The sequence below is a fragment of the Macrotis lagotis genome, chromosome 3, assembly GCF_037893015.1.
Source record: "Macrotis lagotis isolate mMagLag1 chromosome 3, bilby.v1.9.chrom.fasta, whole genome shotgun sequence".
Classification (NCBI taxonomy): domain Eukaryota; kingdom Metazoa; phylum Chordata; class Mammalia; order Peramelemorphia; family Peramelidae; genus Macrotis; species Macrotis lagotis.
The window spans coordinates 179,983,640-180,002,082 of record NC_133660.1 but is presented as its reverse complement, the minus strand read 5'-3'; the positions used below and the strand labels follow the sequence as shown (position 1 = coordinate 180,002,082).

At 31.6% G+C, this 18,443-nt stretch overlaps 1 protein-coding gene across 4 annotated transcripts in view; it reads right to left on the bottom strand.

Moving 5' to 3' along the window:
- The window catches only part of ARAP2 (ArfGAP with RhoGAP domain, ankyrin repeat and PH domain 2), a 271,115-nt gene that overhangs the window by 31,243 nt on the left and 221,429 nt on the right, over positions 1 to 18,443 (bottom strand). For all 4 annotated transcript variants that reach the window (XM_074229650.1, XM_074229652.1, XM_074229649.1 and 1 more), the window contains exons 26-27: positions 13,958 to 14,075; positions 6,184 to 6,312 (exon numbers count right to left, since the gene is read on the bottom strand). In XM_074229650.1, coding sequence (XP_074085751.1) covers positions 6,184 to 6,312; positions 13,958 to 14,075 — 247 coding nt within the window. The remainder of the gene's footprint in view (positions 1 to 6,183; positions 6,313 to 13,957; positions 14,076 to 18,443) is intronic.

Genomic DNA, 18,443 nt, shown 5'->3' with positions numbered 1-18,443 from the left:
ATGACTGACTCAGTTCTCTGTATATTTAGAAATGAGTCCTTTATCAGAAACATTAGTTGTAAATATTGTTTCCCAGTTTACTACATTTCCTTTGATCTTGGTTACAGTGGTTTTGTCTGTGCAAAAGATTTTTAATTTAATGTAATCAAAATCATCAAGTTTGGTTTGGGTGATGTTCTCCATCTCTTCCTTAGTCATAAACTGCTTCCATTTCCATAGATCTGACTGGTAAACTAGTCCTTGTTCTTCTAGTTTGTTTATAGTATTGTTTTTATGTCTAAATCGTTTATCCATTTGAATCTTATCTCAGTATAGGATGTGAGGTGTTGGTCTAATCTAGATTTCTTCCATACTAACTTCCAATTTTCCCAGCAGTTTTTATTAAAGAGAGAGTTTTTATCCCAATAGCTGCACTTTTTGTTTATCAAACAGCAGATTACTATAATTGTTTCCTGCTATTGTACCTAGTCTATTCCACTGGTCCACCACTCTATTTCTTAGCCAATACCAGACAGTTTTGATGACTGACGCTTTATAATATAATTTTAGACCAGGTACCTGGGGCTAAGCCACCTTCTTTTTGCACTTTTTTCCCCATTAAATCCCTGGAAATTCTTGACTTTTTATTTCTCCATATGAATTTAATTACAACTTTTTCTAACTCAGAGTAATTTTTTTGGAATTTTGATTGGTAGGGCTTGAAACAGGTAGTTTAGTTTTGGTAGAATTTTCATTTTTATTATATTAGCTCTACCTATCTGTGAGCAGTTGATGTTTGCCCAGTTATTTAAATCTGATTTAATTTGTTTGAGAAGTGTTTTATAATTGTTTTCAAAAAGTTTCTGAGTCTGCCTTGGCAAATACACTCCCAGGTATTTTATATTATCTGAGGTTACTTGGAATGCATTTTCCCTTTCTAGTTCTTCCTGCTGTATCTTGCTAGCCATATATAGAAAAGTTGAGTAATTATGATGATTTTATATCCTGCAACTTTTCTAAAATTTCTAATTGTTTCCAATAGCTTTTTGGATGATTTCTTGGAATTCTCTAGGTATACCATCATGTCATCTGCAAGGAGTGAGAGTTTTGTCTCCTCTTTCCCATTTCTAATTCCTTCAATTTCTTTTTCTTCTCTAATTGCTGAAGCTAACATTTCTAATATGATATTGAATAGTAGTGGTGATAATGGGCATCATTGTTTCACCCCTGATCTTATTGGGAATGCCTCTAGCCTCTCCCCATTGAATATAATGCTTTTTGATGGTTTCAGATAGATACTGCTAAGGAATGGTCCATTTATTCCTACACTCTCTAGTGTTTTTAGTAGGAATGGGTGCTGTATTTTGTCAAAAGCTTTTCCAGCATCTATTGATATGATCATATCTATCAGTAACTATTGAAAAATTATTAAAAACTATTCCTTGCTCATCATAAATTGATGAGCACTGGTCATGTTCCTTTTGTTTATGACACAAATCAAAAGACATGGTTTCCTATTTTTTTTAATGATGACAATGTCCTATTGTAGAAAACATAAAGGATTAAGCCATCCCTCACATAAATGAGAAAAAGTGATAGCTCAGTGGTATCTGAGTTTGCCAAGTCTTAGTACATCCAAGGATCTAGTGGTTGATCCCTCTGGAAACTGAGACCCTCATTTCTCTCCCACTACAATCTTCCCACAGGAGTCAAAACACTATGATAAAAGCCTATTTCTCAATGCTTTATTGGTCCATCAGGCTTTTGTGAAGCCTTCTCAGTCTCAGGAAAATGTGACAGCTCCATAAATAAGTAAAATCTAAACTAAATTTTAACTTGTAATAACATCTGCCAGGAAAAAAAATGTTGATAATGGTCAGAAACAAAACATTTCTTTGCCAATTTTATAAATGTGTGTGTATGTGTGTATGCTAATCATATTGGAGTAGTTCATAGTACCAACCAGACTATACTGTTCCAAAAATGATTACGTAATATTGAAAACGCTATCAATTAAATAGAAATGATCTGATACAGAATTGTAGACTGTTCTCCTGATAACATAAAGATTAACATAAAGATAACATTAAGATAAAATTTTAGTTTAATTTTTTAAATTGTGATCAACCTTTTTATAAATGACTTATAGAATCTAGATTTCATGCATGTTAATGAATTTTTCAATTTGTAATCAATATGTAAAATAACTTCTTAACAAATGATAAGAGAAAAGTATTTTGAGAAATGTGTATTCATTTACTGTATTGTGCCTACAGGGTGAGCCATGCTTCAGCTTAATAAGATCACGGTTTTATGTACTTAGAGCTAGCAGAGACTGAAGATATTCTCTAATCTAGTCCAAACATTTGTAATACAGAATAGGAAACTAAGGCAAAGAAGATTAAAAAACTTGCTCAGCATTGCAAAGACAGTAAATAGGAGAAGCAAGAATCAAATTCAAATCTCTAAGACTCTCCTCTTTGAAGAGACATAATTTTATGCAACATCTTCCATCAATTGAAATATCTAATATATAGTCCACAAGTAATACAGACAGAATCCTACAAAAGTCTAGCTGTGCCTCTTTTGCATTAACCAATGGAAATCAGGGTGTGGAATTCCTCATACTACTTTCAACTTCTGTTGTCCCAACCTACTGCTTGAGTAATCAAGGAAACTGAGTAGAAATAACAATAATGGGAACATATGCACTTTCAGAATATGATACCATAGTAATCCCTAATAATATAGAGAACAGAATGGGAACTCAAAGTCATAACACGCTAAGCTACATCACAGAACCATTAGAATTATTGTAGATATCTCCTGATCTCTTTATTCCATAATTATAAATAATAGTAATTAGACTTCTTAACATAAAATAATCATGATTTCTAATGTTATATTTAGTAAATTGGGGAAAATATTTTTTTGATTTTTGCACATAGGCTTACATAATCTAAAAGGCTCTCTATGTTTCTTTTTTATATATATTCAATTTTCTATTTTTAAATTTTCCATATTAAAATCAGCTGCCATTTCTTTTGAAAAATTTGCTCAGAAGTCAGGAGTTCTTTTGCCTTTGTAGGAATTTATCTAACACACTACCTAGAATATTTATTTGTCATTGATCATTTATTGGCTGCTCTAAGGTTTGTCTTATCTCTCACGCATACACATACACAGACATATATTATTCCCCAATCATAAAAAAATACAATGATCAAGTCTGAGAAGAGAGTATTTGGGATATCAGAACTTTGTATTAACTACACTGTCTACAATAACATTTTTTATATGAGATATTCAACAAGTATTTGTTGGATGCTACTCTGAAAAGAAGATGTCAAGATAAAGGCAAACATTGATATTGTTTTCTGAATGTCAGGAAACTAGAAATAAATTTTAAAAAAAATCTCTCCTTGAAGAAGATTAGAACTTCTCAACCTGCTAGAATTCTTTGTACTGAGATTGTTATAGGGGAATATAAAATATACAAAGTTTTCATTAAGACTGAAGCTGATGGAATCATACTATAATATGCTGACAGCATCTGTCTCTGATTTCCAAGGTTACATTCTGCCAACAGCAGTACCATTTTGAAGTACTCTTTTCTTATACAAATTTAATTCAAAAGCATCTGTCATTTGTAGGAAACTAAGATTAGAACCCATAGGGATAGATTGAGTTATGGAATAAAACTTAAAATTCCTCTAAGCAAAAAACTTTGTTGGAGGGAATATAGGAAGACAAGCAAACACTATTCTGGAAAATAATTAGTAATAATGTGAGAAAAATGGTTCAAACTTCTAGTCTAATGATTTTACAAGCAAATATAACCCAAGAACGTCAAAGAGAAAGAAAAGATCTATATAATCACCAAAATATGAGCAATTAAAATAAAAAAGGTACCTGTCATTGGGGAATGACTAAACAAATTGTGACATACAAATATAATAGAATAGTATCTTGTCATAACAAATAACCAATATAAGGAATTCAAGGAAACATGGGAAGACTAAATGAAGTGGTGAAATGCAGGCAGAACTATATATATATATAATGACCAAAATAATATAAATAAAAACAATAAGCAGCTTATATGCAAAGATCATGTTTGTTCCATAAAGGAACAGTGAGGTTTTTATATATTATCAGATAAATACACTTCTCTTCCAAATATTTTTACTTAAACATTTTCATTATTACAATGGAGTATCGACTGGGACAGGGGAAGAGGATATACTGGAAAATTATTATAATGTAAAAGAAAAAACTCATAAAACCTTATACCTTCTCAATATCATGAGAAAATAACCCTAACACTGAAAGGAACATTTGTTTAGGGTTTTTTTGGCAGGGCAAATGGGGTTAAGTGGCTTGCCCAAGGCCACACACAACTAGGTAATTATTGTGTCTGAGGTCACATTTGAACTCAGGTACTCCTGACTCCAGGGCCAGTGCTCTATTCACTGCACCACCTAGCTGCCCCTGTAAGGAACATTTTTACAGAATTTTTGTATTTAAAATACATCAATCCAACAATAGAAAACTATTTACAATTCTTCAGGACCTCAAAGTTTACATGGAAATGAAGAAACTTGCTTCTCCATTAGGAATAACGATAATACTGCAAGAACTAATAAGATTAGTTATGGCAAACTCTGAATGAAAATTTAAATGAAGTTAGGCTTTTCTAGTAGTGTGAGGATTATTTTGTTTTTCATCAGATTAATTAACTTCTTATCATGACGGACACCAAAGTTATGAAAGGATATATGAAAGAAAATGCTACTTTTGGAAAAATGGAATGGATTTTAAGTGAAGCCAAGAGATGAACCATCCCCTTCTAAAAAGGAAACAAATCTTACTTCAATAAATTAGAAGACTGAGCAGAAATTCAAAGATTAGATTTCTACAGTATACAATGGATAGTCATATTTTCCTCTTAAACTGTTTTTATTGAGAGGCAGATGAACAAGTATAAACACTAAAACAACAGCCGTGTGCATATCCCAAAATAGATTAGCGTGACAAAAAAACTGCATAGATTATAAAGTTTATCCTGCATCTTTTGTTAAATCTCCTTTAAGAGAGTTAGTCAAATGCAAAACATTGAAGTTTTAAATTTTGTTAAAAGTCAGTTAATTCATCCAATTATGTTTATTGTACATGTTCCAGCTACTGGGGGGGGGGGGGGTATAGGAGTGACAGGGTCCTAGCTTATAGGAACTTTGCAAACATTAGATTTTTATGGATCTGCTAATGTAAGCAATTTTATTATTGAAATAGATAGTTATAACCAACTTTTCTTGTTTACTAGCCTGTCTCTTCAAGACAGAATAGAAAAAGATATGTGAATGCATTCATATGTATACACAAATATTCATATATATACTTACACAGACAGAGATACACATATGTATGTATCTAAAGATAAAAATACATGTGTGAATATATAGAAGTGTGTATATATATATATATATATATATATATATATATATATATATGAAAATTCATATCCCTCACAGATCCTTACCATTGCTCCTTTTCTGAACTGATACATTCTACACTGATGCCAGTGTTTCAGGTAGCAAATTGACAGAAAAATCACATTTGATTTTCCTTCATTACTTTTAGATCTCAATTTTAAGGTCTTTGGGATAGAAGGAATAGAGCAGTAATTCTAGAGAAGGTGGTCACTGTGATTGATTCAGAAAGCATTTGCCAAGACAAAGACAAAATAAACTGAATAACAAACTACCCTCAAAAATACAAAGCATACCACATAGGAAATATATATAGAATTGTTGTGGCTATAAGGTACAGTTAGGGGGAAAACTCATGATTTCAGAGATTATTTTAAAAATATGATCAAAGAATTTTTAAAAATGCCTTATTATTAAAACTATCAAAGTAAACAATAAAGAATCTGATCATAAACTTCAGACAATGAGATTGTTTGAAAATATTTTGAAAGCATAAATAAAAACCTGGATCTTTAAAATACATTTCTTGGTAAATAGTACTGTTATTTTATTTAAAAATGCACAATTCCAAAAGTAAAAGGTTTCACTCTTGTGTCTCTTGTAATTCTTCTTTTCACGGGAAAGAGCTGCAAATGTGAATGGAGAAGTTCTGAAGATTCACAACAAAATACTAGCCATCTACCATGTCCTATAAAAACTGAGTAGTACCACATACCATTGTAGTGTTTAATTACATTCATGGTTAGGAATCTCTTCACCACTAAGTAGGCAGTGCCAGGTTCTGCTAATGAACTCCACTGAAGAACTTGTTCTAGCACATTCTCAGTGTAGTGAAGTGGGCGCTCTGGGGAAAAAATAAGAAAGGTAAAACAATGATTCAATGTTATTAAAAGCTATCAATTATATCCTCTCAATATCATTTATTGGTAAGTACTATTATTATCATGTCAATTTTACAGATGAAGAAAGTGAGGTGTCAGTTAAATGACTTGCCCAGGGTCACAAAGCAAGTAGGAATCTGAGGTTGACTTTGAACTCAGATATTCCTGACTCTAGATCTAATGCTACACCATGTAGTTGGCTCTTCAAAATAAATAATCAATGCCAAATAACAATGTAATAGAATAAAAACTGATTGTAAATGCATGTAACAAAGTACTTCCCTCTAATATCTAAAGAATTTATGAATTTCTGGAGGCTTGTATATACCTTACAGAACTATAAATAGAACACTTTAAATGTGTTAGGTAGGTAGTTTCAGATTTAGAAGAATCTTATGAGGCTCACTGGTTCCAGAATGTCCCAAAATTTTTTGGCACATGAATGCAATGGTACATCATTATTCTGTAAGAAAAAAATAATAAAAGAGGAATTCAAAGGTACTTGGGAAATTTTGTATAACTTCATCCACGATGAATTAAGCAGAACAAGAAGGGACTTTTATACAATGATAATACGAAGAGGGGAAAAAAACACTGAAACTCATCAGAATTGTAATAAACAAAGTGACAAATTGTGATTTCAGGGAACTGAATAATAGTGAATTTGTCTCCCTCCTTTCTACAGAAAACTGGAAGATTACAGGTATGAAATGAGGTATGCGCTGATTTTTTTCTTTTTGCTTAACTGTGTCTTTTGTTCTAATAAGGTTTCTACAGGGATTGGGGGTAATCACTGGGAAGTGACAGATAAAAAAAGGAATTTAAAAAAAAGACCACTATTGTTCATTGATACCCTCTTATTTTCTATTTAAAACACATTTCCTTCTTTTTTTCCTGTTACAATGTAACCCCAATAATTTTAGAATAATATTTTGGCAGTAATGAATAAAACATTCTAATCAATCTATATATTTAAACTTAAATGCCTACTTCACACTTTGATAAATAGTGATTAAAAATAGATTTAGAGAAAGATATTGATTTTTTAAGTATATCTGAAGTGTACAATATATAAACATAAATACTGTTTCTACAGTATGCTAACTTGTCTCAATGGGTTGCCATGGTCATAGAACTGTCATGGTCAAACTACTGGGAATTAACTTCTTACCACTTAGCTAGGTTGGGTCCTGAAATAGCTTACTTTTGGAACCATACATAGAAATCTTCAAAGTTTGTTTGAATCTGAAAAAGCTTTTGTCATGGTCTTTGTGAACTCAAATTCATTACTTCATTTATTAAATATGTAAGAAACCTTAATATACCTCAAAATAATTAATCATCAACATTATTTTCATGTATTAAAATAAGAACATTATAAATATATGACTTAAAATACTATAAAGTATTCTAATTTGCAGAAAGAAGACTATTCAAATGGCTTTATGATCACATCAATATATAGTATAGTGCCTAGAATATACTCATTTCTTTTTGTTGTTTTTATTTGTTTTTACAGGGCAATGGGGATAACTGACTTGCCCAAGGTCACACAATTAAGTAATTTTTAAGTTGTTTGAGGTTAGGATTTGAACTCTGGTCCTCCTGACTTCAGGGTCGGTGCTCTATCTACTGCACTACCTAGCTGTCCAATAATTTCTTAATAAATGTTTGTTTATTGATTGATCAATGTGGATATTTCCCAATAAATAGATCTCTTCAAATTATCATGACAATGAAGGGAAAAAAACAATGAAAAAAATGTGGGATGTTCAATGATTATACCTTGTTCCTGTCATGATCTTTTAAAAATTATATTTATTTTAACCTCTCCTTTATTTCTATTTTACTTCACCTCTCCTTTATAATTCTTTGTTTCTTCCTAACCTCCTCACATCTACTATTCATGATTCTTTCTAATGACTTTTGGGTTTTTCTAAAATTCATTTCTTTGAAGACTTTTTCCTCCATGACCCTTAATTCATATAGAACTGGAGAAATAATATTGTTAGAAAAGTATAATGATGATTATAGAATAAGTCTGTTTCTTGAGGATCAATTAAATATGGAAATACCTATAAATAGCCTGACTTTAGCAAACCAAGAAAAAAGAAAGAAAACTAATATATGAAACCTGACTTAAAAAATGCATTACTAATAGCTAGTTACAAACTGTTCATCTTACTACAATAGCCACAACCTATGTTGGATTTTGTTTGATTGTTTTTTTTTTAATTTTGTTTCTGGATTATTTAAGAATAAAAGAAACAACCTAGGATTTGTGTTTTCAACTTAAAAATCAAAGATTTGAAATACATATATATATATATATATATCATTATCACTGTCTACACACAATATATATGCAAAACACATAATATATAACATATATAACATTTATTTATATTTATTAAATGATCACTATATCTTATACAATGTGCCAATTCTGAGAAAATAAAGATAAGAAAGGACCCAGTACAGTCACATGTTGTTATATATATATATATATTTATATATTTATATATATTAGATTTTTTCTATGCACATTAAAAGGTATAACAGTGACAGAATATTAGAAGTATAAAAGAGATTGAAAATGCTCTAAGTAAAAGCATTTGATGTAGTAAAAGATCACTTTCACTAGAGAATTGAATCTAGAAAGATTTCATGGAGTTTTACTTAACAAAAAGAAAGGATATTTGATGTTTGAAATCTTTCCAAATTTCAACTTTTTCTAAACTTTCAACAATGGGAAAAATGTCTTTTTTATATGAAATATTAAGTATTATAAAATCGACAAGATATTGAGAAATCATATGGGTGTATTTTTTGATGCTTGACAACATCCATACAAACACACACACACACACACACACACACACACACACACATACACACACACACAGACAATAATCTTGATTTTTAAACCAATTTTATAGTATTATAGTAATTTATAATAGTTTTAAAGAATCAGAATTATTCTAATACAAAAATAAAACAATAAAATCTAAATCTAGATTCTATATGGAAAATTCTTTTCATTTCAGAATGTCATGAATACTTCCAAGTAACTGTAATCCAGGTCTTTCAAAACAACAGAATTCTAAATGATTTTAATCTTACTGAACTACTGTTATGGAGGAAACTGGCAAAATGCTTGAATGCTATATGTCTTTTGAGATACTTTAAATAGCTCATAACAGTGTTCTTTTAGTTTCATTTTTCATCTTAACTTATGATGTGCTAAAACACAAACATTCCCGGTCATAAAATCAAAAGATGAGACATTAGATTATAATGGCTCTATGATATTCTATAATCTTATGCAATTGTATTATACATTTGGGGCCTCATTTTTCTTATTTTCATAAAAAGTATAAAATTATTTATACCAACTAGGTCACAAATTTGCCATAGGGGACACCCTTTGTAAATTTTCCCCATTTGTTTACTTGTTTGTTTGTTTTTATTGATGTTTTACTTTTCTAGATACCATATTACAAAAGTTTTTTTAAACCATTCATCCATATCCCTATGTGTATTTCTTATTTATAAAATTTCCTTCCACTCTCCCTTCCCCCCCGCCCAGAGGTGAACAGTCAGGTTAACATTGTACTTAACACATTTGTGTTAAACATTTTTACAGGCTAGCCATTTTTGGTATGAGGAATTAGGATTAAGGGAAAGAAATACAAAAGAGATATTCTTTAAAATAGTGAATGCAGTGTTCTTCAAATTATAAAGGAGTTTTTGTTTTGTTTTGTTTTCTTCCTCTGGATGGGGATAGCATTGTCCATAGTCAGTCTAATACGATTGGCCTAGCTCTCTGAACTGCTGAGAGGAGCTGCTTCCATTAAGGTTGATCATCACACAATTTTGTTGTTAATGTGTACACTGTTCTATTGGCTCTACTCCCTTCACTCACCATCAGACCCCATAAGTCATTCCATGCTTCTCTACAGTACAACCATTTATGGTTTCTTATAGAACAATAGTATTCCATAGTGTTCTTGTACCACAACTTGTTTAACTGTTCCCAAAATGATGGGCATCCCCTCAATTTCCAATTCTTTGCCACCATAAAAAGAGCTGCTATGAATATTTGGAACATGTTGGACTTTTCCCATTTTTTATGAGTTCTTCTGGGTGGAGGTCTAGAATTGGAATTGCTGACTGAAAGAGTATGAAAATTTTTATTGTTCTTTGGGCACAGTTCCATATAGCACTCTAGAAACGCTGAATTCATTGACAACTCCACCAGCAATGTATCAATGACCCAATCTTCCCACAACCATTCCAACATTGATCATTTTCCATTTTTCTCATCTTAGATAATCTGATAGGTATGAGGTGATACCTCAGAATTGTTTTAATTTGTGTTCCTCTAATCAATAATGTTTTGGAGCATTTTTCATATGATTATATATATATATATATGCATACATATATGCATATATAGATATATATAGCTTTGAAAACTGTCTATTCATGTCCTTTAAGCAATTATCAATTGAAGAATGATTTGCTTATACTTTTGATGCAGTTCTCTATAAATTTTAGAAATGAGACTTTTTTTTATCAGAACTCCCACTTGTGAAGATTATTTCCTAACTTTCTGCTTTCCAATTTTGGCAGCAATGATTATATTTGCGCAAAAATCTTTTTAATTTAATGTAGTCAAAATCATTCAATTTGCAGTTTATAATGTGTTCTAGTTCTTCTTTGGTCATAAATTTGTCCCCTTTCCATAGATCAGATAGATAAAATGTTTCTTGGTCTATTAGTTTATCTATGGTTATTATCCTTTATGTCTAAATCCTATATCCAACCCTTTGTACCATTAAGTTCACTAAAGGCAATGATTCCTATTTTCTTTTTCCCCTATTTATCTATTAAATTATTTCCTCTTCTACTTCAATCAATCTTCCATATGTTGCTGGACAAAAAGTTTTCAATATTCTGAAAGATCAGATAGTACATAATTCTTATTAATAAGCTAACAATCACAAATGTCCTTGTTGCTTCCCTAGCATTCTTCCAAAAGTACTTAGACAATTAAAATTTATCTTTTTCTCTTTATGTCCCTCTTGGAGGAGATCCAACATCTAAACCATGCCAAACTTAGAATTCAATTATCATGAAATTTGTCATTTGTTAGCATCATGCATATTATATTGGGTATTGAGTATATAGCATTTACTCAGGATCTCAGTAATAGTTCAGACAGGTGACCCACAAACTTCTCTTCCCCAAAGAAAATTCTAGAACCCTAAATAAGGGGACTGAGGGTCAGAGTCCCAGGATAAGTAGTTTAGACATTTACTATGTGTTTGAAATCAACTCTGAAATCAAATATGTCTTTGTAGATCTTGATCACATAGGTAAAGACCTGGAAGCTGTTGTAAGAAGGATAAAAATAAAAGCAGAGCAAATTCTGATACATATGCTAGGTTTAAAATTTTTATGTCTTTGGGTTCAGGAAAAAGCAAAGAAAAGAAGCATTTATTAAGAACCAAATATGTGCTAGGTATTGTTTAGTCCTTTATAAATATTATCTCATTTGATCCTCACAATAATCCTGATATTATTATCCTCATTTTAAAGTTAAATAACCTGCCCAGGTTCACACAGCTAGAAAGAATCAGAGGTCGGATTCAGCAAAGTCTCAAAGAAAAAATAAAACATAAATACAAATTCATCCAGAATTCCTAGAGAAGATGAAACAAGAATTTTTTAAAGTGTTTTTTAATTAAAAAATTGCTAGTGTGTGAGGAAAAGAAATTACAAAAGGACTAAGATTATTAAAGAATGAATCAGAAAGAATAACAGTAGTACAAGAGAAATTAAACTTTGCCTAAGCGATGATCTTCCTGAAAATTAGAAGGGGGTGGAGAGGCTAGGTGGTGAAGTGGATAGAGCATCGGTCCTGGAGTCAGGAGGACCTGAGTTCAAATTCGACCTCAGGCACTTAATAATTACGTAGCTGTGTGGCCTTGGGCTAGCTACTTAACCCCATTGCCTTGCAAAAACCTAAAAAAAAAATTAGAATGGATCAAACAAAAATATACCAAAAATGGAAAAAATAAAGAAGACAACGTAGCTAATTCATAGCAAAAACATCTAACTTGGAAGACAGAGGTGAAAAAAATTAGGACTCACTGAACTACCTGAACATCTTAACCAAAAAGAACTTAAGACACTGAATTTCTAAAAATATTAAAAGAACTAGAAGGCAAGTGGAAGCAGAATCAATTGGTCAGCCCTGAAACATAGTACCAAATAAAAAGTTCCAGGAACAGTATAATCTGAGCTCTTCCACTCAAGAGATTGTAAGCAGCCACCCACCCCTCACCCCAACCTGGCAAAAAAAAAATCATGTCCTGAGAAGTCTCAGTAAAGACTGAAATGATTTAGCCATCACCAGTATAAAAAAGCAGAAAAATTTGGAGAAAAATGAACCTTTAAGGAAACAGAAAACTTCCATGCATTCCTGATTTAAAAACAACCAAGTTGTGTAAAATTTGAAGTTCAAACACAAGAATCAAGAGAAACATAAAAAGGTAACCAAAATGAATAATCATAAAGGATAAAATAAGTATGCTCCTTACTTTCAATTATTGGGAGATATGTGCACCCTTTAAAACCTGTAAACATCAAGAGTGTGGGAGTATTTTGTGATGCTTTGATGATCTTAAGCAAGAATGAAAAGACAAAGAAAGCAGAATAGAGGAAGCCATGCAAGGGAAGAAAAGGCAGGTAAGGGAAATTTATCTCCCTAGTCGGAAAAGGGGAAATATAAGTGACCAACACTTGGAAGAATAGTCACACACACACACACACACACACACACACACACACACACACACACACGGACACGGAAACAGTTGGGCTCAGAAATACATTTAATTCAAGAAGGAAATACGGGGAAAAAAGGGAGAAGGGGCAATTGGCTATAGAGTATCTTGAGGAAGGGATTAGTCCTAGGAAAAACAAAATCTAAACATGTACAAAAATGAAAAATCTGGGAAGACTAATTCAGAGTGAATAGAGATAGGAGAACTCTTTATAATAATAAACAAACAACTTTGAAAGAATTAGGAATTTCAATTAATGCAATGACCAATCATGATTCTAGAGAACTAATATTTACATATATACACTCATTGTTTATGTTTATGTTTATGTGCTTTTGGGGGGGGGGGTGGGGGCGAGATTTGTTTTTATCTATAAGTCTACCAGTACTTTGTCTATACAGATTTGCAAAACAGGTTTTATTTTCCTTTCATTTTCAGTGGGAGAAGAGATAAAAGAGGGGAAAAAAGGGGGGGGAGAATTTTGCTGAATGAAAACACATATAAGTAAAAAAAAGATAGCACACAAGACAAGTTTTGTGGTCATTAACTCATCAAAAATTACTTCAATTTAAAAAAAAAAGGTAAATGGAAGCCATATAGTCTATGGACATTTTCCATGAAGAGATGAAATAAACTTTTTGTAAAAGATTAAGCAGTTAAAAAAATTAAAAAGCAATTGCCACTAAGAAAGATATCATACAAAAACAATGCTTATTCCTTAAATGAAATGCTACAAATAACAGAATTTGCTCACCAAGTTCTTCATTTTCAATGACTTCAAATGTAGCCCATATATCTCCTTTGGCAGGGATGATATTCTTTATTGCTAATATATCATTTGTCAATTCTTCTGCTTCCATTACAGGTGATATCTGGAAGACAAGCAGAATTTTTTTTCAGATGATAACAACAGGTGAGTTAGTAAGACTGTATTAGAACAACAATGCCCCATTTTTGGTTTTACAATTCTTCCTTTAAATCAATGTTTATCTCTATAAATATAAATTTTGTTTTTGCTTTTTCTGGAGAAAACAGAAACATCAGATTTTTTTTTTTACTTTGGACATACAAGGCATTCTCCATTACACATAATATGCAGATATATTAAATTTTATATAGAAAAATAAATATTCTGACAGGATATACAATATCCAGATGTTTTATAAAATGGAGAATATGCCAGGATATGAATAAGATAACCCCCCAAAAAACACTCCAACAGCCACAAGAAGAAAGGGCTTTTCAATTTAGTAAAAAATAGTCTAGCTTTACTTAGGACTTTGATTGTGCCTATCATGTAGCAGTTGAATCCTAGCTGAGCAAATTAAAACACCCCAGGGTTAAAACATTCAGTGACATGGCTTTTTATGGGAAATGACAGATTGGGGGTCTGCCACTGAATATGAAGAGAAGAGCACCAAGAGACGGTAAGGAGTCCTCTGCATTATCCCTGGGGGTTTTGTTCTTGTGAAGTGCCAAAGCCTCAGGCACCCACATCAATGTGCATTCTACAGAGAGACTGGGCTGCTCAATTGAGGGTAGCTACCAACCTCAAACTGAGGCTGGCAAACATTAGATGGAATTCAGTTATAATGAGAAATAAATATGAGGCAGAAAAATTTGATTTTTCAGGAGACAAATTTTACTAACTGAAAAATAATGCTCCTTTTTCTTATTAAAGTATGCTACTTGATTTGTTGGAGTTGGGGGGTCTTTTAGTCTGATATTCCCATTTATAACAAGTTAATGAATATTAACATATTCCATACATGTGTGTGTGATTATGTATGGTACAAAAATAACAGGTGTTACTCAGACATTTTGTTTTTTGTCATTAGTGGAATAAAAAGTAAGTGCATATTATATCCAGTCCAAAGATGCTTACTTTCTAGAAATGTGATTGCATTAAATTGGAGGGGGGAACCTCAATTAAAGTGAACTATGAGCTTTATACATCAATACCCAAGAGAATGAGTCTGTGGCACTCATAAATATCAAGAGAAAGATCATTTAAATGACTGTATTCCAGTAATGCTACAGAAACAACAACATAATTGTTACTTTTTTGCAGAAGGGCTTAGAAAGCTGGGAATGAGAAAAAGTGGACTTACAAAGAATTTGAGTGATAATGGCTACAAATCAAAAATTATCCTATAAGCTTTTAATTCTAATTCTACAGATGATTAAACTGAAAACAGCAAGTAACTCTAATATGCCTTCATAACCAATTTCTCTTAAAATGAGCAGAATAGTTTATGACTTCTGAAGTTTAATCCAAGTTGAAGATTCTATATAGAACCTTCAGGATAGGGTTGATGTTTTAACCATTTTTGAGTCAAAGACTCTTCAGGTGATCCTAGTAAAACCTTTGAGCCCTTTTCTCAGAATAATGTTTTTAAATGCATAAAAAAATCCCTTTAGGAATATCGGGGGTGGAGGGATAAATGAAAATTAAAAACACTTTTTTTCCATCTGAGATCAAAGATGGAAATTATCCTTAGAACCCTTTATGATCCATGGATCCCAGTATAAGAACTCCTGATGATCTATAAACATTGTCTTTATGTGAAATTGACAAGTTAATGGGGCATATATTGGGAGTTATTCATCTAGTATTAGTAATGATTATTTACTAATTTGGATACATTCTCCAATTGAGTATCATTGGGCTCCCAATCATCTACTTATAATAAGGAATGAATCCTATGACAGGCTCATAAAATTCAGAGCTGGAAGAGACCTAAAAGGTCATCTAGTTCAATTTCTCTAATTATATTTCTACAGCTGAGGATATAGAGGCACAAGGAGTCACAAAGTCTGTAGGCTTTAGAAGAAAGATTTGAACCACAATCTACTGACAACTGAATCATGATATTTCACATGTCTTTGACCATGGAGGATTTAAGCTTATTAAATGTTGCATGGGTATATGAGGTCTTTGGTCAAACAACAGCACAAACTATTTATAACATTTATATTAAGCAACAAATTATTTTATCATTTGAATATCTTTATTATAACTGAAGTCTAGATTAAGGTTTTATGGCTAAAAGTTTATGACTAACTAAGTGATATAGAATATTGTAAAATGAAAAATGGGTAGTTTGATTATATTAAATTAAAAGATTTTGCACAAATAAAAACAATGCAGTTAAAATTAGAAGGAATGCAAAAAGCTAGGAACAATTTTCACAGCAAATATCTGATAAAGGACTCATTTCTAAAATATATAGAGAACTGAATCAAATTAATAAGAATACAAGATATTGCCCAATTTTTAAATGGTCAAAAGCTAAGAATATGCAGTTTGCAGATGAAGAAATTAAAATTATCTGAAGTCACATGAAAAAATGTCCCAAATCATCATTGATTTGGAGAAAGAAATGCAAATTAAAACTGTCACTTTACACCTTTTCACTTTTTCTGTTTGGCTAAATGATAAAAAAGGAAAATGATCAGTGTTGCAGGGGATATGGGAAAAGTGGAACACTAATGCATTGCTGATAAGAGTTGTGAATCAATCATTCTGGAGAGTAATTTGGAACTAAGGCAATAAAACTGGGCATATGCCCTTTGATCCAGTAAGACCACTACTAAGTCTATATCCCAAAGAGATCATAAAAAGGGGGAAAAAGATCCACGTGTATAAAAATATTTATAGCAGTAGTGGCAAAGAATTGATACCTGAGGAAATACCCATCAATTGGGGAATGACAACAAATTATGGCATATGAATGCAATGGAGCATTATTATTCTTTAAGAAATCAGAAACAGACAGACTTCAGAAAAGCCTGGAAAGATTGCATGAAATGAAGCTGAGTGAAATAAGCAGAACCAGGAGAATATTGTATGCATGAACAGCAACAATGTATGAAAATCAATTATGATGAACTTAGGTCCTCTCAGTAGCCAGAGGGACAATTCTAAAAGACTTGCAATAGAAAAAGCCATCCACAACCAGAGAAAAAAATATGCAGATCAAAGCATATTTTCAGCTTTCAAAACTTGTTTTATTTTTTTCTCATGGTTTTCCTCCTTTAGTTCTAACTCTTCTTTCACAACATGACTCACATGGAAATATATTAAACATGATTGTACATGTAAAACTTGTATCAGATTACTCACTCTCAAGGACAGTGGGGAAGGAAGAGTTAGAGGTAGAAAAATGTGAAACTCAAAGCTTACAAAAATATGAATATTGAAAACTATCTTTGCATGTGATTAAAAAAATAAAATAACATTAAAAAGATAAGTTTCTACACTCTTCATTCCATTACTTAATACTGTGTCATTTATCAGACAATTATTTTAAGTCCCTGAGTTTTCATTTCTTTTCATGGGTTATGGGTAACTAAGATTATCTGATCTGTCTATATTAAAAATTATTTTGAGCATTAAATTGAATAACATATGAGTGTGAGTATAAATGTTTGTATGTATGTGTGCATGTGTGTGTGTGTTTTGGTATTTTGTTCAGTCATTCAGCCATGTCTGACTCTTTGTGATACTGTGGACCAAACTGTTCATCGGATTTTCTTGACAAAAATATTGGAATAGCTTGCCATTTCCTTCTCCAGTGTATTAAGGCAAACAGAGATTAAGTGACTTGCTCAAAGTTACATAGTTAGTAAGTATCTGAAATGAATATGAACTGAGGTCTTTCTGATTAAAGGCCCAGTACATATCAACTGAGCCACCTGGCTGCCTCCTCTCTATATATACATAAAATTTGATTTGTATTACACGTACACAGATGAGTTATATTCCCTCAAACATTTTCATATCATCAAATATTATATAATATGAACCACCATCTTTCTTGTCATTGTTATTAGATATAAAAAATTAAAGATTAGGAAACAAAAATAAAAACTGAAAGTAATATATTTTTCTGTTATGTGGTTACACCAATTTTTTGTGAACATGGAATCCCATAGGGATTATTTTCAGTACTGAAACAATAAAAACAATGTCATTCTACAAAGTCCCATACCCCGCCGATCCAGAGGTACGACTGCCTCCTCAATGATAAAAGAAAAGTCTCATATATAACAAAGTATTTATGGCAGTACTTTTTTTTATGGACAAGCAAATACCCAGCAACTGAGAAATAGCTAAACAAATTGTGAAACTATAAATTTAATGGCAAATAAATGCATTCTCAGAAAACAATGAATATGATAGATAAAGACAAGCAGGGAAAATTTATACGAATAGATATAAGGATGTAAAGTGAAGT